Source organism: Lynx canadensis, chromosome D2 (assembly GCF_007474595.2).
Source record: "Lynx canadensis isolate LIC74 chromosome D2, mLynCan4.pri.v2, whole genome shotgun sequence".
Taxonomy (NCBI): Eukaryota; Metazoa; Chordata; class Mammalia; order Carnivora; family Felidae; genus Lynx; species Lynx canadensis.
In genome coordinates, this window is record NC_044313.2 from 65,552,695 (window position 1) to 65,575,217 (window position 22,523).

The 22,523-nt window shown below is 39.4% G+C and overlaps 1 protein-coding gene across 5 annotated transcripts in view; it reads left to right on the top strand.

Moving 5' to 3' along the window:
* The window catches only part of ANK3 (ankyrin 3), a 336,335-nt gene that overhangs the window by 179,908 nt on the left and 133,904 nt on the right, over positions 1-22,523 (top strand). For all 5 annotated transcript variants that reach the window (XM_032595132.1, XM_030334419.1, XM_030334420.1 and 2 more), the window contains exons 13-18: positions 319-417; positions 3,170-3,367; positions 5,414-5,512; positions 5,799-5,897; positions 11,493-11,690; positions 17,536-17,634. In XM_032595132.1, coding sequence (XP_032451023.1) covers positions 319-417; positions 3,170-3,367; positions 5,414-5,512; positions 5,799-5,897; positions 11,493-11,690; positions 17,536-17,634 — 792 coding nt within the window. The remainder of the gene's footprint in view (positions 1-318; positions 418-3,169; positions 3,368-5,413; positions 5,513-5,798; positions 5,898-11,492; positions 11,691-17,535; positions 17,635-22,523) is intronic.

The following is a 22,523-nucleotide window of genomic DNA, read 5'->3' on the forward strand; positions in this document are numbered from 1 at the left end:
TCACTCATCTCCCCTCTTGCTTGGCTCCTGGGAGTATTCACCTTTCAAGCTGGGAGGAGGCCACACTGAGCAGCACTTCTGACACTGTTGGAGACCAGGCTCCCCAAGGGTTACTCCAATCCCTTCCATCAGGAATCAGGTTGCTGTGAAATTCTTGTGTATTTCATTTCCGATCTTTCCTCATTTTCAATAAGGAAGTGCTTGGGACTATTTTTTACTTAAAAAAGAAAAACACCCTACATCATAAGCATTATGCAAATAAAATATGCCACCCTTCTTCAGAGCTTCCATTAATTACCTTTGGCTCATGTTCCCCAGAGAGGAGAAACAGCGCTGCACATGGCAGCTCGATCTGGCCAAGCTGAAGTCGTGAGGTATCTGGTGCAAGACGGCGCTCAGGTAGAAGCTAAAGCCAAGGTATGTGTGACACAGGAAAGCCTTTGCTCTTGAGGAAAAAAATTACCCTTGATTTTATTAAAACCTTGAAACACCTGCATGCTCTCTTTCAGGGATACTCTTATAAAGTCATGACAAAAGTATCTATCCAAGTGATATTGTAAAAAAAAAAAAAAAATCCTTCCCTACACATTTGTCCATTCAATTATTTTACAAAATTAAATAGAACAAGAACTTTGCATCCTTGGCACATTGCTAGCCTCTAACAGATTTTGGAATCAAACCTAGACTTGATCCAGAATTCTTCACACTCCATAGAGAAGGGCTCATGTGGAAAGCTTCTAGAACAGGCATAATTTGGAAGCATAATTGAACTCTTTTGGTTGACTTATATGTCACCTGTCACAGCCATAAAAGGAAAAAGGAAGGTTTTACCTTTTCTTCACAACTTGAGATGTTATAAACCCTCAGACTCAAATTGGAGTGGCTTTAGGGATTTGCCTTTGCATAGAAGAATGTCTGGGTTGAGACTGAATGCTTCGCTTTCCTGGTTTAGCTCCCAGAAGAAACCCACTTTTCTTTCACTATTGAGATAGGTAGTTGGTCTGGCTATCAAAATGGCAGTTCAGGTCAGGGATCGTAAATAAATATGTAAATGCCTTAATCATTTAATTTAACCTTCAGTATATAAATGGTCTGCAGTTTCTAGTTTCAGGTTAAGTAGTGAGAAAACTGAGACATATATGAAGCAATTTGTATACAAAATATGTCTAGACTTTTATAACATCCCCCCAAAATATTTAGTTGTCTCACCCATATCTAATTTGACCACAATTGTTTTTTATCAACTTCTGTCAGAGCTTTCCAAAGCTTTTAAATTAGTCTTCTTAGGGGAAAATTAATCTTTCCCTTTCAGATTTATATTTTACCTGCTAACATATTGTGCGATTGTTTAATTAAAGTAATTAGTGCAAATATAGCACAAAGTAGCAATGTTACTAGTACAAAATAGTAGTGTGGGAACAAACACAACTAGATCATTGTAAGCATAAGATCTGCAGATGAGCCTAAAGGTTATAACAGCAGCAGACACAAGCTTTGGGTGTCCAATGTACTGTGGTGCCAGTTGGTGGATTTTACAGAGGGTCTGGAGACAGAGGTCAGCAAACTTTTTCTGTAAAGAGCCTGTTAGTATATATTGTAGGCTTTAACAGATGCACCATCTCTGTCACAGCTGCTCAACTCTGACATTCTGGAACAGAAGCAGTGATGGGCAATCCTACATAAGCAAATGGGCGTGTCCATTTCCAATAAAACTTGGTTTACAAACACAGGTGGCAACTGGATTTGGCCCCTGGATTGTAGTTTTCATACCCCTGATCTAGAGATGGTGGTTCAGTCTGCTTAATCAGTAAAGTAGAATAAATAAGAAAAGCTGTACCCTACCATGGATTACAAGAAACCTCACATTTTCTGAGTGTTGTTAGTGACATATCAAGCATTGTATCTAGGAAAAGGTTTCACTCACGGCTGAAATTGAGCATAGAATTTGTAGTTATTGTTTCATTAAGGAGGCAGTATGTTTTGTGATTAAGAACCTTTCTTTCTCAGCCAGAATGCCTGGGTTTGAACCTTGGTCCTCCATTTACTATCTATATAGTGTTTGAGCGAGTTAATGAATATCTATCCCTGTGGCACATTTATTTTTCTAGTTTCTTCATATAGAAAATGGAAATACTAACAATTACAAGTGGTAAGATTGTCATGATGATTAATGAATTCATGTAGGTGGCGTACTTAGAACAGAGCTTGGGACATGTAGGTGCTCAGCCCATGTTTAGTGGTGGTGGTCGTGGCAGTAGCAGAATTACAGGAAATTTTTTCTGTGACAATTATCTTTTTTCTGTTTTCAGTATTCTTCTTCCTGTGGCTCCACCAATTCCTCTTATACTTCTTACATAGACCCTCTTGCTTTGACCGTGACTCTCATCCTCCTTAGCTTTTCAGAGCACTCTCCTGTGCTCCAACCTCTTCTCTCTAGCTTCCCTATTTAAAGTACTCACCTGAATTTTTTCACACTCAAATAGAGGATTTCTCACTGGATGACCACCACAAGGCATCTTTGGGCAAACTAGGAAAAGATGCCTCTCCCATTTGGGGATAAGATCCTCAAGGTGCAAGATATAGTGCCTCATGCCTGGGAGTGAATTGTAATAAGGGGCCTTTCCTAGGTAGATACAGCTCATGCCAGGATGTACACCTTGACAAGCAGAGGGTTGGCTGCCTTTCAGCCTTCTTGGCTAGGAGTCTTTGTGCAGTTATACCTGGACAACCCTATACCTGGCCTCTGTGCTTTGGACTATGGCAAGGTGGCGCCAATAAAATAATTCATTCCATATGAGGGCACAATAACTGGTGAGGTATAATACCTTTCCCAGTTTTAGTAGGATAAATTCCCTTACCTCCCCAAAAAAGGAATCATTAGGGGATAAAATTTTAATAAAATATGGCAGGTGGTAGTGAGGATAATTTATAGATAGAACTGCCTTTCACACTTTTCATACTAATAGGTTACTCAAAGGGTATTTAAGGTGCTTAGATCCACCATCTCCCCCTTACTAAATGTTAAAGAAAAAGATAAATGGGATTTTTTTAGCATTGAAGCAAAGAATCTACGGTAGCCTCTGATACCAAGCAAAGTTTGCTGAATGTTTCACAATGTCACCATTGTGTTCTCAGCTAATCAGCCTTGTATTTCAACCTTGTCATTTAGGATGACCAAACCCCACTCCACATTTCTGCCCGATTGGGGAAGGCAGATATAGTACAACAGCTGTTGCAGCAAGGAGCATCTCCAAATGCAGCCACAACTTCTGGGTATACCCCACTCCACCTTTCGGCCCGCGAGGGGCATGAGGACGTAGCTGCATTCCTTTTGGATCATGGAGCATCTTTATCTATAACAACAAAGGTATGAAAGTGAATCTTGGAATCCTGTTGTGTCCCCCCCAGATCCATCCTCCTTACAATTCCCAGCATGGTAATAGGTACACGAGTGGTACAACAGCATCTATCCTTGGGATCCCAGGATAGCCCTTAACATGGTCAGCAAAACCATGGAGGGGCGCCTTGCGGCTCAGTCGGTTGAGCGTCCACCTTCAGCTCAGTTCATGATCTCGTGGTCCATGGGTTCGAGCCCCACATCAGGCTCTGTGCTGACAGCTCAGGGCCTGGAGCCTGCTTCTGATTCTGTCTCCCTCTCTTTGCTCCTCCCCTGCTCACATTCTGCATATCTCTCTCTCTCTCTCTCTCTCTCTCTCTCTCTCTCTCTCTCTCTCTCAAAAATAAATAAACATTAAAAAAATAAGGGGTACCTGGGTGGCTCAGTCGGTTGAGCGTCCGACTTTGGCTCAGGTCATGATCTCACAGTCTGTGGGTTTGAGCCCTGCGTTGGGCTCTGTGCTGACAGCTCAGAGTCTGGAGCCTGCTTCGGATTCTGTATCTCCCTGTCTCTCTGCCCCTCCCCAGGTCATGCTGTGTCTCTTTCTCTCTCTGTCAAAAATAAATAAACATTAAAAAAAATTTTTTTAAATAAATTTAAACAAAGCCATGGAGTGAGGCAGGGTAGTTTGGGGTATGTTTGTTTGTCTTATGTTTCTCAGTGCATTATCTTCCAAAGAACCATCAATGATATCTAGATTACAATGTTTCTTGCACATTATTTGATAGATTTAAATGGTGATTTAAAAACACAGCCATAGATCTCTCCTGCTAAGGCCAGGTATACAAACCACTTTCAAATCAGGAGGTGAATTTTTCTTGGATTATTTTTGTTTGGTGTTCTTTTGTTGCTGCTGTCTTGTATGATTAATGGTTTAATTTTTAAAATCTCAACTCTGATGCCTTAGAACAATAATCTACCACTTAGTTACTTTGTGGGTACAGACTGCAAATTTAGAGCTCATTTTTTGGTGATACTACGTAAACCTAACAAGTGTGATAGAAAGATGAATTGGCCTATGGCATGTCTTAGAAAACTAGAAATCAGTGCTTCTCTCCCTTATTTGGATGCAGAGAAGTGTGATCAATGCACAAGATAATTACAATAATTAGAAATACTTGGAAAACTATCCGAATAAATGATGACTACCTCCAACTTTTGCCCCCTGTGACTCTTCAGGCTCTTAAGTAGAGCAGAGTTGCAAAGTTCCTGGATTTCATTTAATATGTAAAACAGAGTAATGAGTGATGAGGTTTTGAGTACACTTGCCCTTCCACCATGCCAGCTGCCCATTGGCTCTAGTTGGCTTTAGTCTCATGAGGTCAAATGTGTTGATGACCTTCCAGTTGCTGACTCATGCTTGGGAACCTCCATAACTGTGCATAGTGACTGACTGGTGGATACCCATGTCCTTGTAGGAGCAGGTAGCAAGGGAGAGCAACTACTCAACTCTCAGTACCCAGCTCTTGCAAACTTACTGGGATAGAACCATGTGTTATTATTCAGTTCACCTTTTGTGGTTAAGATGCATGATTCTCTGACTCCTACCCCTGAGGCCTAGAGCATACATAAAGATATGTGTATACATGCAGAAATAGGAGAAGAAGAAGAGAAAGGCTCCAGTCTAGTCATGTGGGAATATGGGAGGTCCAGACTTGTCCTGGATTTTCCCAAGCCTTCCAAATCCAAATTGGGACCCAGTAACATATTCTTCCCAAAATGTGAAATCCCAAAATAGCTCTAGAATAAGTCCCAGATCTAGCTCTCCACCTTCATCCTGGTCAGATGCCTGATTAGTCCCAGAATTAGTGGCATGTTGTGACTCAGTCAACAGAGAGAGAAAGATTAAATACTGCTCATCCTTGTTGATAAGGAGATTCTAGCTGTTGTCTTCCAGTGTTGGTCTTTAAATACAGGCTTAACTGTGCTTCATCGTGAGAATAATTCATTGGTTCCAAGAAAGCGATACCTTTGTTTCATTTCTCTTGGTCATTATTTTTATGTTTCTGTTTCCAGAAAGGATTTACTCCCCTCCATGTGGCCGCAAAATATGGGAAGCTGGAAGTAGCCAATCTCCTGCTACAGAAAAGTGCATCTCCAGATGCTGCTGGGAAGGTATGAGGCTGACCACCTTCCATGGTAGCAGGCCCCTTCCATGGTAGCAAAACAAGCACTTGCTACTTCACCACCAGCCACCTAAATTATGACTAGTCCCGAGTTAAGTCGCATAGGATGAAGATCACTTTGGAAACAGGAGGTGAACGCTGGGGTCCAAGCATTGTGGAAAGCGGAATGTAACTTACACTCTGTGTTGAACCCACACTAATCCTATCTCCTAAATCTAGGCCTCTGATGTTAAGACGCTTTTGACACTGGTTGTTGTTTCTGCACGTGTTTTCAGAGCGGGCTAACTCCACTGCACGTAGCTGCACATTACGATAATCAGAAAGTGGCCCTCCTGCTTTTGGACCAAGGAGCCTCACCTCACGCGGCTGCAAAGGTACCTGTGATTGGACAGCCCGAGGAGGCCTGTGGGCAGTGTCTGTTGGTCTCTGTATGTGCATCCACTTTGCTGCACATGTAGCACCCTGCACCTTAGACATCACTTAAAAGACACAGAAATATAAGCTCCTCAGGGAATCTGTGCCTTCAGATCTTTGGTCACCTAATGTGGTAGATGCTCAATAAATATTCACGTGCCAATTGATTTTCCTTAAAAATCCGGGACATCCTGGAGCCTGTGGAGGAAATAAATTTGAAGTTTTCTTCAGCCAGATTAAAAACATCCGCATAGCCTGAGGGAGTAAGAAATTCTGATTTTTCAAGGTTATAAAATATGTGTGATATTTTCCTGGCCATAAAACATTGCCTTCGAGTTATTTATTTCTGTTTAATAACATGGGTTGGGAAATTTTGTTTATGAGTTTTTATGATTGTTAAGAGGAATCTTTATTCCTATTATTAGGGTGTTTGGGGCCAGTAGACAACCTACATTTTTCAGAAAAGAGATACATAGAGTATATGGCTTCCTGATTCCCTGATATTCTGATTTGAGAGGCAAATCATAAAGAAGAATGTATTTGAAGATAGGTTAATAGAGTGCTGTCAGTTTAGTAAGCTCTCTCTTGTGGAACAGGTGGCTGTGATCTGAGAAAAGTGGAAAGATACAAACCACAACTTAATGCTGTCTAGTTCTTTCACCAAATACTATTGGTTGGAAAAACTTTTAGCATTTTTAAGCTTTATACATCTTTTTTTTTTACTCTGCCATTGTGGGACAGCTACAGTGCTCTGCTTTAAATTTAGTGTTTACATTGAATCTGTTGTACACACAGGTCGATCAATGAATGGGCTGTTCTAGATCACTTTGTGGACTTTAAGAGAGAAAGTTTTCAGGTACCTTCTCTTTTTGAAGACTAGGTTATCTTTGACACCTATTTCTCCTCAGGACCTCTTTTCCTATATGTCTTAATTATCTCCTGCCCCAGCCTCTCCAGAATGTACCCAGTGAAATCTATACTTCAGAACCAAACCTCCAAATTTGCTTTTCATCTAAATGTGGCTTTCCCTCCATAGTTTCTGATTCTGACAAACATTTTTTCTATCATAAAACCATGCCTTGACCTTTGATAAAGCTTTATCTTTAAAACAAAAATGAATAGTAGCATTATTCACAGTAGCCAAAAGGTGGAAGCAACCCAGTATTTATTGAAGAATGAACAGATAACTAAAATGTGGTGTATACATACAATGGAGGAAGTAGGAAGGAAATTCTGGCACATGCTACAACATTAATCAGCCTCAAAGACACCGTGCTAAGTGAAATAAACCAATCACACAAAAGGACAAATACTGTATGAGTTCAGTCAGAGAGAGATAGAAAGTAGAATGCTGGTTGCCAGGGGCTAAAGGGAGGAAGGACTGGGGAATTGGTGTTTAATGGATGGAGTTTCAGTTTGAAGATGGATGGTGGTAATGGTTCCAGAACAATGTGAAATGTAGTTAACGCCATTGACCATACATTTAAAAATGGTTTGGTTTTACATAATGTATATTTACCACAATTTAAACAGTGAAAAAAATTACATTGAAACTTAATGATTGTCTATTTCATTTCAGTATATTTTAATATCCTTTTGGGCCTGGGCCACTTTTATTATATTATAATAACTCCAGGTTCTTGGTAGGAAAATAATTAATAAGCAAATTATTCACTCCTCACAAAAGAGTAAGATAATTAATAGGAAAATTGTTCATTCCTCACATGAGAGTAAGCATTTTGACACAACTAGTACCAAGCAGTTTAGAATTGACAAGAGTCATAAAGTAGTTAAGTGAAGCAAAATGAGTGCAAGCCACCCTTCCGTCCATCCATTCCTTCTTTCAATCCATAAATAACCCTTAAATAGGTCCATAGTAGGTATATTTGCAGTTGATTTCCAGCTTCATATTTGTCAAACAAGACTTCATGTTTCCATGTCTGTAAAACATCCTTCACAACAAAGAGTTGAAAAGAGTTCTAACAGCACTTAGCCTTTGGAGTAGCTTTTATAGCCAATCCAACACTGGCTTTGCTAAGGAGATGTTACTTCTTGCTGCCACAGCACAATTGCCTCCATAAGAGCTTCAGTAATACCATCGCTGCTACATGGCTGATCATTCCCACTGTCTGAGGCACTGATCCTGGTCAGGAACTTTTTCTAGACTTTGATCCCAAGCAAAGTCTGTTCCTTCAGTTAAGGATGGGCTTTATCTGCTAGGTAAGAAACCTAGCTACTGTTGTTTAAACTGATGAGGCTCTATTTTTTCTCATTTATAAACAGTCTGGAGGTAGGCAGTTGTTGATGTTGGTCCAGTGTTTCCAGAACATTAAGAAAAGCTCCCTGTGATTTTTTTTTTTTCTTCCTTTCCTTTCAGAGACTGTTTTTGCCCAGGCTGCTAGTTCCTCTTTTCAAGCAGGAAAGAAAGACAATAGGGCATTCCCAGAAACTCCACCCAGCCATTTCTCCTTACCTGTCCTGTCATTGGCCACTTCTTTCTGCAAGGGAAGCTAGGAAGTGTAGTTTTTCAGCTGGACACAATGCCAAGGCTCTTTTATTAAAGAAGGAGGGAGAAGGGATAAAGAGTAGGCAAATACTCCCTGGAGTAAAGGAAGGTTTAGCATTTCCAAATTCTGGCTGTGGTGAAAAATGAGGGACAAAGGCTCAAAAAGGCACAATTTGAACATATGACTATAACAGCAGTTGACTTCAGTGTGAACTCTTTCTCAGTTCACATGCTGGGTTCTTAGGGTAGGTGATGCTCTCTTGCCTTTTCTTCTGTTTCATAGAATTGCCAACATATTTTCTTACTCATACATGTCCTAGGAACCTGATGCGATTTTGTAATGGGGGAGGAGGGAAGGTGCCGAAAAAGTAGATGGGCTTCTGTGATCCATTTTCACCAGATCTATTTCCCGAGGCAGGACTCTATGCTAGAAGCAGTATTGGCATGAAATCAGGCATAACCTGGACACTCATCGTGGAAAACAGATAGTGAGTCTTAACTTATTATCAGATTTCTCTTCCATAAAATGTACAATATATCTACTGGTATGGAACAGTAGAGATTCTTGGAAAAAAATATAAAGTATGATATACATCTATTACTTTTGTTAACTTAAAATTGCATTTCCTTTTGTTTTCATCTTGAATTACAAAAGCACACACTGCAAGCATTTTGTTCTCCACATCAAGAGGAAAAAAATATTTAAGATTATTCTGTAGCCGAATCTGTCACTATTTTATTTCTCTTCTGTTAAATGCATCTTTCCCTTTAGTGTGATAGGTGAGAATCATTTTACTTTCCAGAAATTAAGAAGCATTTAGAAAGATTAGAGAACTTCTGATAGGTCTCAAGATGAACCTTTTTGTTTATTATTTGAAATATTTTTAAGTCTTTCTGAGATGAACTTCCATTCTAAAATAAATGCCATGAATTGTTTTTCCCTTGCTTTATTCTTTCCTTTGTAGTTCAGGTAAGGAGCTCAGAGTAAAGCCCTCAGTAATCATGAGTAACTTGTCTAAAGTCAGCATGCATTTCAGAGATGCCAGAGTTTCTCTTCTTAGTGTTCTTTAGGACCTAGGATTTTTGGGTGGAATAAGAAATAATCCAGAGGATTGTCACCTGTTAAAGGACACTGACCTGCCTTCGGTGGTTGACAAGTAACTAACGCGAAGGTTATGTCCGTAGCAAAAGCAAAAAGAAATAAGATGCATAACAAGAAGCTAAACTCAGGCTATGTTGCTGTTACCACTCTGATTAGCCAGTGCTAGACATATTGACTAATCAGATGACCTATTTTAGCACTGATTTTGTGAATTTTGGCTTTTATGCAGGGGTGGGGATGGTAACGAAACAGACCACCCCCTCCTGTCATTCGCTGTAAAGTTGGGCTCAGTCCAAAGCTCTACATTTGGCTCTGAAGGCAATCCCTTTAGGGTGTGTCTGTACAGAGGGACAAATGTTTCCCAGGTCAGCTAGGGTTTCCAGATGGCAAAAGGTCAAAACTAAAAATAGGGATATAAAATCTTCTACCCTGGCCCATCCCGTTTGGCAGAGGCTGGTTTCAGAAGAGTCTGGAAGCAGCATTTCCACTTGCTTAAATCCTCTACAATTGATTACGGAAAGGGTGTTTCTCAAGTGAGAACCATTATCCTACTAGGACATGCTAATGACTTAAAATATGAGGGTAATTGCAGTAGGCTGGCCGGATCAGTGGTGCGGCAGCCCCCACTGTCCTCTGTGTTGTTTCCTACCCATCCATATGGCCTGGAAAGATTGTGCTGATAGTTGTCTAGCTTTGGATCATTTTGCCAAATGTGAATCCATGAATTCCATTTTTTTTCCTCTAAATCTTCTTTTCTATAAAAAATCATTCTCATTTTTCATTGGCATATCTTATATAGTTGGATTCATGCCCAAGTGAAAATATAATCTTGCATTTCTCTTAAATGACAATAAGGCTGGACAAGGTCCCCTAGTGCAGGGGACCTTTCTTTCTCAGGGCAGAAGACTATGAACAACCCTGAGGCACAGTTAATTGCCAGTTTTCCAGAGGAATTTAAGTTGCTTGAACCTCTGGTCATCAGAGGTCAGTCAAGACAAGGATCCCAGAATGTCCTGAAAGTGGTAGTAAGCTTGACTCAAATTCTGAGGATTCACCAGTCACTGTGAGGCACTAGTAGAGATACAAAGACAAATACGACACAATACCTGCCCTCAACAAATTTGTATTTTAGTAGGAGGAAACAGGTATGCAAAGGAAAAAGTGCCACTATCTCCAGGACTTTGATTGGAGTCAGTTAGGTTGGGGGTGGGTGTAGGTGGGGAAGGAGGAAATGAAACCCTTCATGAGAGTATAACCCTTGAGCTGAATCTTCAGCTGATAGATGCTGACCCCAAAGACATAGTGGAGAAGAACATTCTTGACAGAATGAGGCAAAATAGAAACATGAGCTGTATCTTATGTGGGAAACCAGTTCAGCTGAAGCATAACGTAGAAACTAGAGTTTCATAGAAGAGGCAATCAAAGGGGCTGTGAGGGTAGATTATAGCATCTTGACTACCATGAACAGTAAATTTTTCAACTTGTTAGCAACAAGTAACTATTAAAGATATTTTAAAGGTAGAGTAATGGCTCTGAATAGCTATTATTGAATGAAAAGTGGAATAATGGCTCTGAACATGTCCATGGTACCACATTGTTTGTTGTTTCCTAGTTGTGTTTCCTCACATTGGCAATTTAAATAAAGCAAGTAATTATTGAGCACCTACTAACATTAACTGCCTGCAAGAGAGGACCCTATATTCCTTTTGCAAAACTGGTGGTACTCTGCATTAAACTGTCTGTAGTATGTTTTCCCAATTTAGGGATGCGGGAGACATTAGGGCAGTACATTAATGGCACAGCTTGATTTATCAGTTTGCTTCTGTGATTATGAATTTTTAAACCGTCAAAGAAAATCACTAGAAAGGGGAGCATACTATTTGAAAGTGCACTGCACACATTTTTATCTTGTTACTGGGCATGTGACTAAGTGATTCGTGTTGACAGAATGGTTATACGCCACTGCACATCGCTGCCAAAAAGAACCAGATGGACATAGCAACAACTCTGCTGGAATATGGTGCTGATGCAAATGCAGTTACCCGGCAAGGAATTGCTTCTGTCCATCTTGCAGCTCAGGAAGGACATGTGGACATGGTGTCCCTGCTCCTCAGCAGAAATGCTAATGTGAACCTGAGCAATAAGGTAACCTTTCTTTTTCTCTGCAAAGCGTATAACGAACTCTTACCTCTCAGAGAGGTCACTAAGAAGCATGCACTAAGAAGCATGAAGAATCCAGGTCAAATAGAATATATAAAGTGTAACGTTGCACAAAGAGGTTTACCAAAATATTGTTTATTATAGTAAAGACTTTGAGAAAAAATGTTTAAACAGTAAGAGAATGGTAAATCAATACTTGTCAAGTCATACAATTGAATAACATATAGTCATAAAAATGAAGTCCACAAAGTTTTTCTTAATAATATGAAGTTTTGCTATAATGCTAATTCAAAGTACCACATTACCTTGCCAGAACTTAGCAAAATAGTAAGTTGTAAATTGTAGCCTATTGATTTTGTCTGCAAATATTTTGGGGGTACCTACTCATTGCCTCTCCCAGTTTTAAGTCCTACTTAAAAAAATAAATATTAGAAAGAGTGCTGCCTTCATGGAGTCCATTTTAATAACAGAAGTTTAGAGTAGCTATTTTATTCAATAGGTTGGAAAGGTTGTTAGTCTTTCTATGTAAATTGGCAGTTTCAAGGAACGTGTGAAGTCTCTGTTCCCTAGTTTTTTCAAATTCCTGTCCTCATATTTGGCAGCCCCATTATTAGTGAAGAATTTTATGAAGCAAAGTCTAGCCCACAATTGGCCAGAGACATGTTAATGAAGTTAGACCTCGCATTGCATGTATCAGAGAATTTGGGTTTGCTAAACTATTTATTAATACCTTAAGTCTGAGGTCTGCTCAAAGCACAGAACAGATGTTTCTAAGTCTTCCCTTCATATAACACAAAAGCCTGCTACAGTGCTCCCAAGTTCTTGACAATCCAAACTCCCTGGCTTTTTCTCTACCAGTTGGTGATGGCATGGCCATAGCTCAGATTTTGGAGTGGAGTTTCAAGACAGCAATAGTTTTATGGGGACAAATGACAAGTAATTTTATTTGTTTTTCATATACATGGACTGTATTTTGGAATCATGGAGGTTTTGAATCCCCTGGGTGTGAATCCTAAGCCTGACTCTTCCTTGATGTGTGACTTGATTGAACAAGCTATATGACCTGATGAGCCTCAATTTTGCCCTCTAGTAAATGAAGACAACAATATTTACTTCACAGAAATGTCATAAAGATTAACTGAGGTAACATTCAGCACCTTCTCCTTAAGGAAGAAAATAAGAGTTGTCTTAATTATGGACTTCTTATAATTTAGGGAAAATGTTATTCTGCACTAACCTGAATTCCCGAGGTTGTAATTTAACAAATTCTATAGACCAAAAGACATACATAAGAGAACAGGGAAATATTTTTTATTTCAGTTTTAATATCTTGAAAATATTTTGTGATTATTATAGAACAAAATATTTTTCATAGTTTTCTGGTGTAACAATTTGATTTTCTCTTAACTTTTATTTTAAACATTCCTTTTATCTGTGCATGTCTCTGTATTAATAGGAATCACAGAGCAATTTCAAACAGCCATTATATACAGGATGGTTTTTGAATTTCAAGCGTTCAGATAGAGACCAAGCTTACAATAATTTGCTGCAAAATTTAACTTGTCTTAAAGACAAGGTAGAAGACCTGGTCTTCTCAAATTGAAGTACATTCTGGCATCCATTAGAGTCAGTCTATTTGAAGGGCCCAGAATACTTTATCTCACTAATTCTCTCAAAGGCAATATAGACCTTAACAACTGGTTAATAGGTGAATGTTTTCAGGAGATTTGATACCAAAGTATACTGTGACTTCTTTTTCTTTAAAATCCTCCAGTCAAACAAATAAACAAATAAATAAAATCCTCCAGTCAACTAGTTGCAATACATATCCAGCCTTGCATTTGCCTTAAAATCACAGACATTTTTTAGGCTGAAAATACTTCAGAATTTCCCAGTGTTTGCTTTGATAGACTGGAAATTAGCAAGGAAATTCTGAGGACCAAAATTGTCCACCATCCTCCAGGGGAAAAACCCTACATGAGCAGAGATACTTCCAGAGAAATTTTGAAAAGCAGATCAGCTGGCTTCCCATGAGCACATTAAAGTTAAGGAACTTTCAAGAACTTCACAGTACCAAGGAATGATCTAATATGAAGGCATTTGTAAATCTTTGCTTCCTTTCTCAGTTGCCATGTTCCATATAAAGTGTGAAGTAAGCCCTGATGTGAAAACAGAAAATGAGCAGAACGTGTTATTCAATAAGGAAACTCTGACCATTTTCTGTCAGTTTTTCCTAAACTGCCAATTTTAAACATCATTTATTGTCTCTCCCTCCCTGTCCTACCTCCCCACTTAACACTAGATTTTATTTCCTTGTTAAAAAATAGATATTAAAAAGAAAGATTTAGCTTTTGTGAAAATTGATATTGAACTAAATAGTTTATTGCTTTCACTTATTTCTTTTCTGACTAGTAATCAGTGGTTCCCAGTAGCTTCAAGGAAAAGAGACCATGACTAGCTACTAGTGAAGTTAGCTAGTGTTTGATTTCAATTTCGCTTTTGATGTTCCTGCTTTCCCACATGGATTTTGTAGACTACAAGTAGCTCTATTCCTTTGTACCACTAATAGAATATTAAGCAGGGCTGTTGATATTCTGAGTTAGTGGTGTTCTCTTGTTCCAAATAACTGCCACTTTTTAAAATAAGCAATGGTTGAAACCTTATAAAAGATTAACAGGTAACCTCTGAATTCAAATGGGACTGTTTTAACCACCACATTATTTTTTAAAAATCTTTTTAATGATGGGGTATCTGGGTGGCTCAGTCGGTTAGGTGTCCGACTTGGATCTCACGGTTCATGGGTTCGAGCCCTGCATCAGGCTCTGTGCTGACAGCTCAGAGCTTGGAGCCTGCTTTGGATCCTGTGTCTCCCTTGTTCTCTCTGGCCCTCCCCCGCTTGTGCGTGCTCTCTCTCTCAAAATTAAATAAACTTTTAAAAAAAATAACAAAATAAAATCTTTTAAATGAAAATCATGAACATAAAAATAAGTTTCTTTTTAGCATATTTTATCTAAAGATGTTTGCTTTTATCTTCTGATTTAATCATCTAGTGGATGATTCAGTGCTAGACGCTAGACACTGGTTATAAAAAGATTAAGGACACAGTATTTGCCTCAACAAGGTCACAGTGGTTTGAGGAAGACAGACAAGGAAACAGAATTTATTTATTTTTTTTAATTTATTTTTAACGTTTGTTTAGTTTTGAGACAGAGAGAGACAGAGAATGAACGGGGGAGGGGCAGAGAGAGAGGGAGACACAGAATCGGAAGCAGGCTCCAGGCTCTGAGCCATCAGCCCAGAGCCCGACGTGGGGCTTGAACTCTCGGACTGTGAGATCGTGACCTGAGCTGAAGTTGGACGCTTAACCGACTGAAGCCACCCAGGCGCCCCAAGGAAACAGAATTTAAATGCAGGATTATGATGCTCTTAATAGAGGTGAGCACATAGAAGGTGTGCACATAAATGTAACAATGAGGCCCTTTGTGAGACAAGGACAGACAGTGAAGTCCAGGAAGGCTGTGAGTGACTCCATGGTACAGGTAGAGTGGGTAACCCATGAGGCAGCATGAACACAGGGGAACATGAGAAAGTAAGGCACATGCCACAATACCTTTCCCAAACTTTGCTGAGAAACACTCAGTAAAGTGTCTTCAAAAGTCTTGAAAAGTCTCAAACTTAGAATAGGTAACCTCTACAAAATACTATGGCTGAAAATATTTGTTTCCTGTAAAGTAGAACATGGAGGGGGTGGGGGGATGGGTGAAACAGGGATTAAGGAGGGCACTTGTTGTGATGAGCACTGGCTGATGTATGGAAGTGTTAAATCACTATATTGTATACATGAAACTCATAGAGCACTGTATGTGTACTAACTGGAATTAAAAATAATAAATAAATAAATAAATAAATAAATAAATAAATAAATAAAGCAGAACATGGAACATTGTTCTAAGATTATGTCAGTGTTGGGTGGTGCCAGTCTTGGCCCCAGCTTATTTTTCTTGGACTTCAACTGAGTGCATTGGTCCTCCTTTTCATATTTCCTCTCTTTTCAGTTTGAGTGGGCTTCCTCCCAAATTCTGTAAATAGTTAAAAAGCCGAGAGCAAGTGAGTCTTCCTGAATCCTATAATCTGTTTGATGGGACAGCAACCCCTGAATAAGTCATGTACGGCATCTACAGGGCTCTGTGCCCTCGCTGGTGTTGTCCCTGATTCACTCCTCTCCTCTGACAAATGCCATGGCCGAGGCTCCCGTTGCACAGATGCTAGAGGAAGAGAAGGAAGGCCTCCAGGACTCAGATACTAACCTCCATGCTCGTACTGGGGGAAAGAAAACAATCTGCAAGCACTCACACCAAGTTACTCTTTCCTAAATATTAGTCATGAAAAGACACTTTACAACTACAGAGGATTTTTAAACTTGTGTACAGTCTTGGTGATTTTTTCTTGGCCATTAGAACAACCAGGTAGCCTGCACGTTCTGTTGTAGACTCAGTTTCAAATGTTCAGTCTCATTAAACACATACACCATTCAAATGACCTGGAAATTCTCATGGTACAGCATTCATTTTGCATTTCGAGGCCATCTTTCCTACCCAGAAACAACATACGGAACATATTTATCAGCTGTGGGTATTAATATTCGGTGAAGAAAATATTATCATCATATGTCAATACTTAATTTTATAACCAACTTTTCTTTTAATTCTGCTAAAGCTAGTGCCAATGGCCATGTGTTGAAATTCCTGCATAATTTTGCAAAAAAATTCTCTAGGTGTCTTTTTGGTAAATATTTATTTACTTATTTTTGAGTATAGTTGATATACAATCTCACATTAGTTTCAGATGTACAACTTAGTGGTTTGACAAGTTTATACATCATGCTGTGCTCGCTACAAGTTTAGCTACCATCTCTGTCCTGTCACAACACTATTATAATATTATTCACTGTATTCCATATGCTGTGCCTTTTATTCCCATGACTTATTCATTTCATAACTGGAAGCCTGTGTCTCCCACTCCCCTTCACCCATTTTGCACAATCTCTCACTCCCCCTTCCCTGTGGCAACCATCAGTTTGTTTTCTGTTTTAACAGACCTGATTCTGCTTTTGTTTACTCATTTAAAATTAACAACAACAAAACATTTTTGTTAATTCATTTAAAAATTTTTTTCTTTGTGGAAGAATTTTAAGGCAAATCCCAGACATTATATCATTTTATATCTTTTTTTAAAGCCTCTAGTTTTAACAAGTGAACACTGGAGTATGTAGTAGGAAAATGGTATAATGTCTGGGATTTGCCTTAAAATACGTCCACAAAGAAAAGAATGAACAGGAAGTAGGGCTGGATGAAGCAAATGTAGGAAAACCTTGATAAACCATAGAGTCTGTGGTGAGTCCACAAGGTTCAGTCCATTCCCTCCACTTCTGAGAATGTTTGAAATTTTCATGAAGCCTGCAGATAACAGTGTTGCCACGGTGCTAACATATTTTGTAGATTTTTTTAACATAAGAATTCTAGGCTTGGGCACCTGGGTGGCTCAGTCTGTTGAGCATCCGACTTCGGTTCAAGTCATGATCTCACAGTTCGTGAGTTCAAGCCCCACATTGGGCTCTGTGCTGACAGCTCAGAGCCTGCTTGAATCCTCTGCCTCCCTCTCTCTCTCTGCCCCTCCTCCACTCATGCTCTTCCTCTCAAACATTTATAAAATTTTTTTTTAATTTAAGAACTCAAGGCTTAGTCTCCTACAATTCATAAATTGTTGCTCATACATGCCTTGTGTGCTATATTACCTTCTCTAAAATGACTGTACTTTGAATCTTTTGCAGAATGGCCTGACCCCACTCCATTTGGCTGCTCAAGAAGACAGAGTGAATGTGGCTGAAGTCCTCGTAAACCAAGGGGCAAATGTGGATGCCCAGACAAAGGTATACAAAAAAGAATGTGTCGTTTGGTGACTCCTATATGGAAACAAGTACAATTTGATGGGGGGAGAACAAATTTTCCATCATATCTTTTATACATAGCATGTCAAACATAAATCTGTGCAAAGGACACCAAAGCCTCTGGTTATAGTGTCCCAGATGCTTTATGTCTTTAATGGCCTGGGCACTTTATCCCAGCTGCCTATAGATATCCACCCATGTTAATAGCATTTATCCTTGTGATAACAAATCGGTCCTCCAAGGACAGAGTGTAAAATCTTGGACCTTTTTTAGCTTTTGTGACTGACTTTAAAAATGCATCCAGAAAAATTTATCAGTAATTTGTGACCATTAACTTTGTTCAGATATAGTCTATTAAAAAAAGGATAAAATAAGTTTTATTCAGTTATTCCTCACTTGCTAAAATCTTTATGGTATGGGTCACTAGCATCTCCCTCTCTCCCTCTCTCTCTCTCTTTCTCTCAAATAGCTCTCTTCAGAAAGAAAACAATACTGATTAATATCTTATAATTACACAATTTCAAACTCAGATAAGAAAAATGGATGTTTTGTGTCATCAGACATAGGACTTCACATTAACCCCATTTCTCTGAGCATTTATTTTGCACTTAATTTTGCTACCTCTTCATGGCAAACTTGTTTTATCTACTCTAAAATATAACTCTTGTTTCTTTCCATATATCATATTGTTGACACCATATATCATATTTTGACAAAAATATATCATATTTTGACAAAAAAAATGAATGCTTATTAAATATTGTGAATACAAGGGCACCTGGGTGGCTCAGTTGGTTGAGCATCTGATTCTTGATTCTCTCTCTCTCTCTTTCTTTTCCTCTGCCTCTCTTCCTCACCCTCTCTCTCAAATTAAAAACATTAAAAAAATAAATAAATAAAGTTGTATTAAGCCTTGCACTGGGCTCTGTGCTATGCATGGAGCCTGCTTGGTATTCTCTCTCCCTCTCTCTCTGCCCCTTTCTCCACTCTTGCACACATGCTGTCTCTCTCTCTGTCTCTCTAAAAATGAAAAATTGTGAATACAAACATTTTGTATATAATATGTATAGATTCTGAGGTGTATATATAAATACTGAAGATAGTAACAAATATAGTATCACCAGGAATTAGCCAAGTCAAAAGATATTCAGGGGCACCTGGGTGGCTCAGTTGGTTGACCGCCTGACTCTTGATTTCAGCTCAAGTCATGATCCCAGGGTCATGGGATCAAGCCCCCCATTGGTCTCTGCACTAAGCATGGAGCCTGCTTAAGATTATCTCCTCTCTCTCTCTCTCTCTCTCTCTCTCTCTTCCTCTGCCTCTCTTCCTCACCCTCTCTATCAAATTAAAAACATAAAAAATAAAGTGGCATTCAGACATCAAAATCAGACTGGATTTGCCAGACAAGCACAGAGGGAACAGCCCTGAGTAGACTACACCCTTTGGACATTGTTCGGCTGTCTGTGGCAGTGGCTGCTCCACCCATACATACTGTGTTCTATTAAAAAGAAGCTGCCTGAAAGAGATCTGACCAGGCAAGATCCTGTCTGTGCTTTAAAGTTTGTGTTAAAGCAGTAAAGCAAGTATCATTGTCCCTGGTCAGGACAGCCCGAGGTGGAACTGGGAGGTAGGCAAACTCCCCTCTACCTCCCTTTCTGGAATTTCTGTGGCCTTGAGGTCTCCATGACCTCACTTGGTAGCCAGCTTGCTCAGCAATCCCTTCACTCTATTTCCCTTCCTTTCTAAAAATTCTCATGATCCTCAGTCTTGAGTGCTTTCCTAGGTAGCTAAGTATTTAACAGAGAAACCATTAAAGGCACTGGCAGCAACTGGATGGTTTCTTGCTACTCTCCATTCAAAAAATAAAAGCATTTTTAATTCTAAAAAAATAATCAGACTGAGTTTAGCTTACCATCTTTATTTTACTGATGGTAAATATATTCATCTTGTGTTGTTTTATTTACACACACAAACACAGACTTAAACACGTTTTTTGGTTACCTCTCTCTTTACAGAGTAAAGATTCCAGGAAGCACAGGCAGGGTTAAGTTTCTCCATATGTTTTTGCCCCTGCACATCCAAAGCATATACTGTAATTCAGTCAGGAAGTGTGGCAATGATTCTCCAGGGCAGGTGGGGAGGCAGGACATGGTGCCATGAGTCCTCTTGCACACGTGGCCCCTGGGCTTAAGGTTCTTAGGCCTCTACCAGGTTTCCTCCTAACCCAGCCCACCTTAGGTCATGATCATTTTTGTACTTGGTATAATATTTATGAAGCATGTTCCCTTTCCTGCCCTTTACAAGTGATGCACTTTGAAAAGCACCTCTCGGGGCACCTGGGTGGTTCAGTCGGTTGAGTGTCCGACTTCGGCTCAGGTCATGATCTCGCAGTCTGTGAGTGTGAGTTCGAGCCCCGCGTCGGGCTCTGTGCTGAGAGCTCAGAGCCTGGAGCCTGTTTCAGATTCTGTGTCTCCCTCTCTCTCTGGCCCTCCCCCGTTCATGCTCTGTCTTTCTCTGTCTCAAAAATCAATAAACGTTAAAAAAAAAAAATTGAAAAGCACCTCTCTGCCTCCTACAAATTCTTTTCCCTTTCTTTTTCTTCTCAGCAAAGATCATAGCACCAAGAAAGCCCTGAGGCTGTGATCATCCTATAGCTGAATAGAGCAGAAGTGCAGAGAGATAGGTTGTTGGGATTTGCCTTCTGATCTTGTGAATAAGTTTATTCTATGAATGTCCAAATTCTTATTGGTGAAGATGATGTCTCTAAGCAGCCTACAGTTGGAAAGTATAGTACCGTCAGATTCACTGGCTTAAATTTAAAAAATGATAATCATGAAAACATGGAGAACACCTCTCTTGTGGGAAAAATATCTGAAAATCCTGGTAACAGCTTTTGCAGCCTGCCCACTGGGCTTGCTGACCTTCTCCACGTCCAGCTCTGTATTTGAAGTTCACCAAATCAGTTCAGACTAAATTGTGCTGCTGGCCACAGGGTTTAATATTTAGTGCTGTTCAGATGAAATAAAGCTATTCCTTTCACTTTTTAAAAGAATAATCTCCTGAAGCATTTTATTTAGACCATCCAAATGCACTGATTCTCAGGGGTACTAATTAGCGAATTAATAGTTAAATTATATTTCTTTAAATGTGTGTAAAATAATGAAAAAATTTATTTGATGCTCATTTCACATTCATTTTTTTGAGCTCTTACTACTTGCCAAGTTCTCAACAGGGTGATATATTCCTTGATCTCTTTATAGTCTAGAAAAGAAGACATATGATAATAAAAATAATAATAAAATAATATAGTAATAATATAATATAACAATGTATAATTATATATAATAATATAATAAAATGTATTACCCACCTTCTCTGTGTCAGGTATTAATTTCTTTCCTTTATTAATTAGCTTAATCCATACAACTACCCTAGGAGGTGGGTGAAATTAGTATCCCTGTCCCTCAGAGGAAACTGAGGTACAGACAAGTAATTACTTATACAAGGTCACATAGGTAATTGGTACAAAGCCTGAATTTGACCCCATATATAAATTAGTAATTTTAGAACTATTGGAATTAACTGAATTATTTCACAAAGGTTGGGAATGTAGGAGGGAGCTATAACTGGTTCAGTATCACAGAAACATGAGAAAAAATTGGGGGCATGTCCCAAGATACTGCTAGAAGATTAAGATTTCAGAGGGCCTGGGTGGCTCAGTTGGTTAAGCATGTGACTTTGGCTCAGGTCATGATCTTGTGGTTTGTGAGTTTAAGCCCTGCGTCAGGCTCTGTTCTGACAATGCAGAGCCTGAAGCCTGCTTCAGATTCTGTGTCTCTCTCTCTGCCCCTTCCCAGTTCATGCTCTCTCTCTCTCTCTCTCTCTCTCTCTCCCTCTCTCACATACACACACACTCTCTATTTCTCTGTCAAAAATAATAAATAATAAAATTAAATTTTAAATAATAAAAAAATATATATTTTCAAAGATTTCAGAGGGCCTTAATGTGCCAGGCAAAGTAAGTTCAGCTTTTTATCCTGTTTGCACTGGGAAGCCATGGAAGGTTTTAAACAGAAGAGTGGTAAGATCAGACATCGGGTTTAGAAAGAGCCTAAGAGATAGTGCAAAAACTTAGTAGGTCAAAGGAGTTTGGAGGAGGGGCATTTGAAGGCTGTTACTAAGGTCTAGATGGAGAATAAAGGAGACCTCTGCTTAGGGGCAGATGTGAAATTGATGAACAAGGGAGAAATTTAAGAAATACTTAAGGAAGTATTGGGGTGCTTGGATGGCTCAGTCAGTTGAGTGTCCAACTCTTGATTTCGGTTCAGGTCATGATCCCAGGGTCATGGGATCAAGCTCTGCATCAGGCTCTGTGTTAAGTATAGAACCTGCTTAGGATTCTCTCTTTCTCTCCTTTGGTCCCTCTCCCCTGTGCGCTCTCTTTCTCTCTCTCTCTCTCTCTCTCTCTCTGTCTCTCACTGAGAAACAATGTGGTGGAAATCAAAGAACAAATCCTGGGATCAATGATGTTTTAAAAAAGCTCTTTGTGAAGATATCTTACAGTCTTCCATGGGTCTTCATCTGCCATATTATCAAGTACTCCTTAGTATAACATGTGACGATAGTCTTTCATACACATACAATAATCAACACATAAAAATTGAAAAAAAAAATTCTGCCTGAAATAAAATCAAGGAGTAGTCATAGCTGTGAATGGGTGTGTTCACTGAGGAAGACTATGCCAAGAGTAAGGAAGGCTAAGGATGGACTCGTAGATAGAGAACCACAGATTTTAGGAGGTTGGGAGTGAAGTGTGGCTTTCTTACTCCTCTCTCCCAAACCCCGTTTGAGCAGATGCACCTAACTCAGTA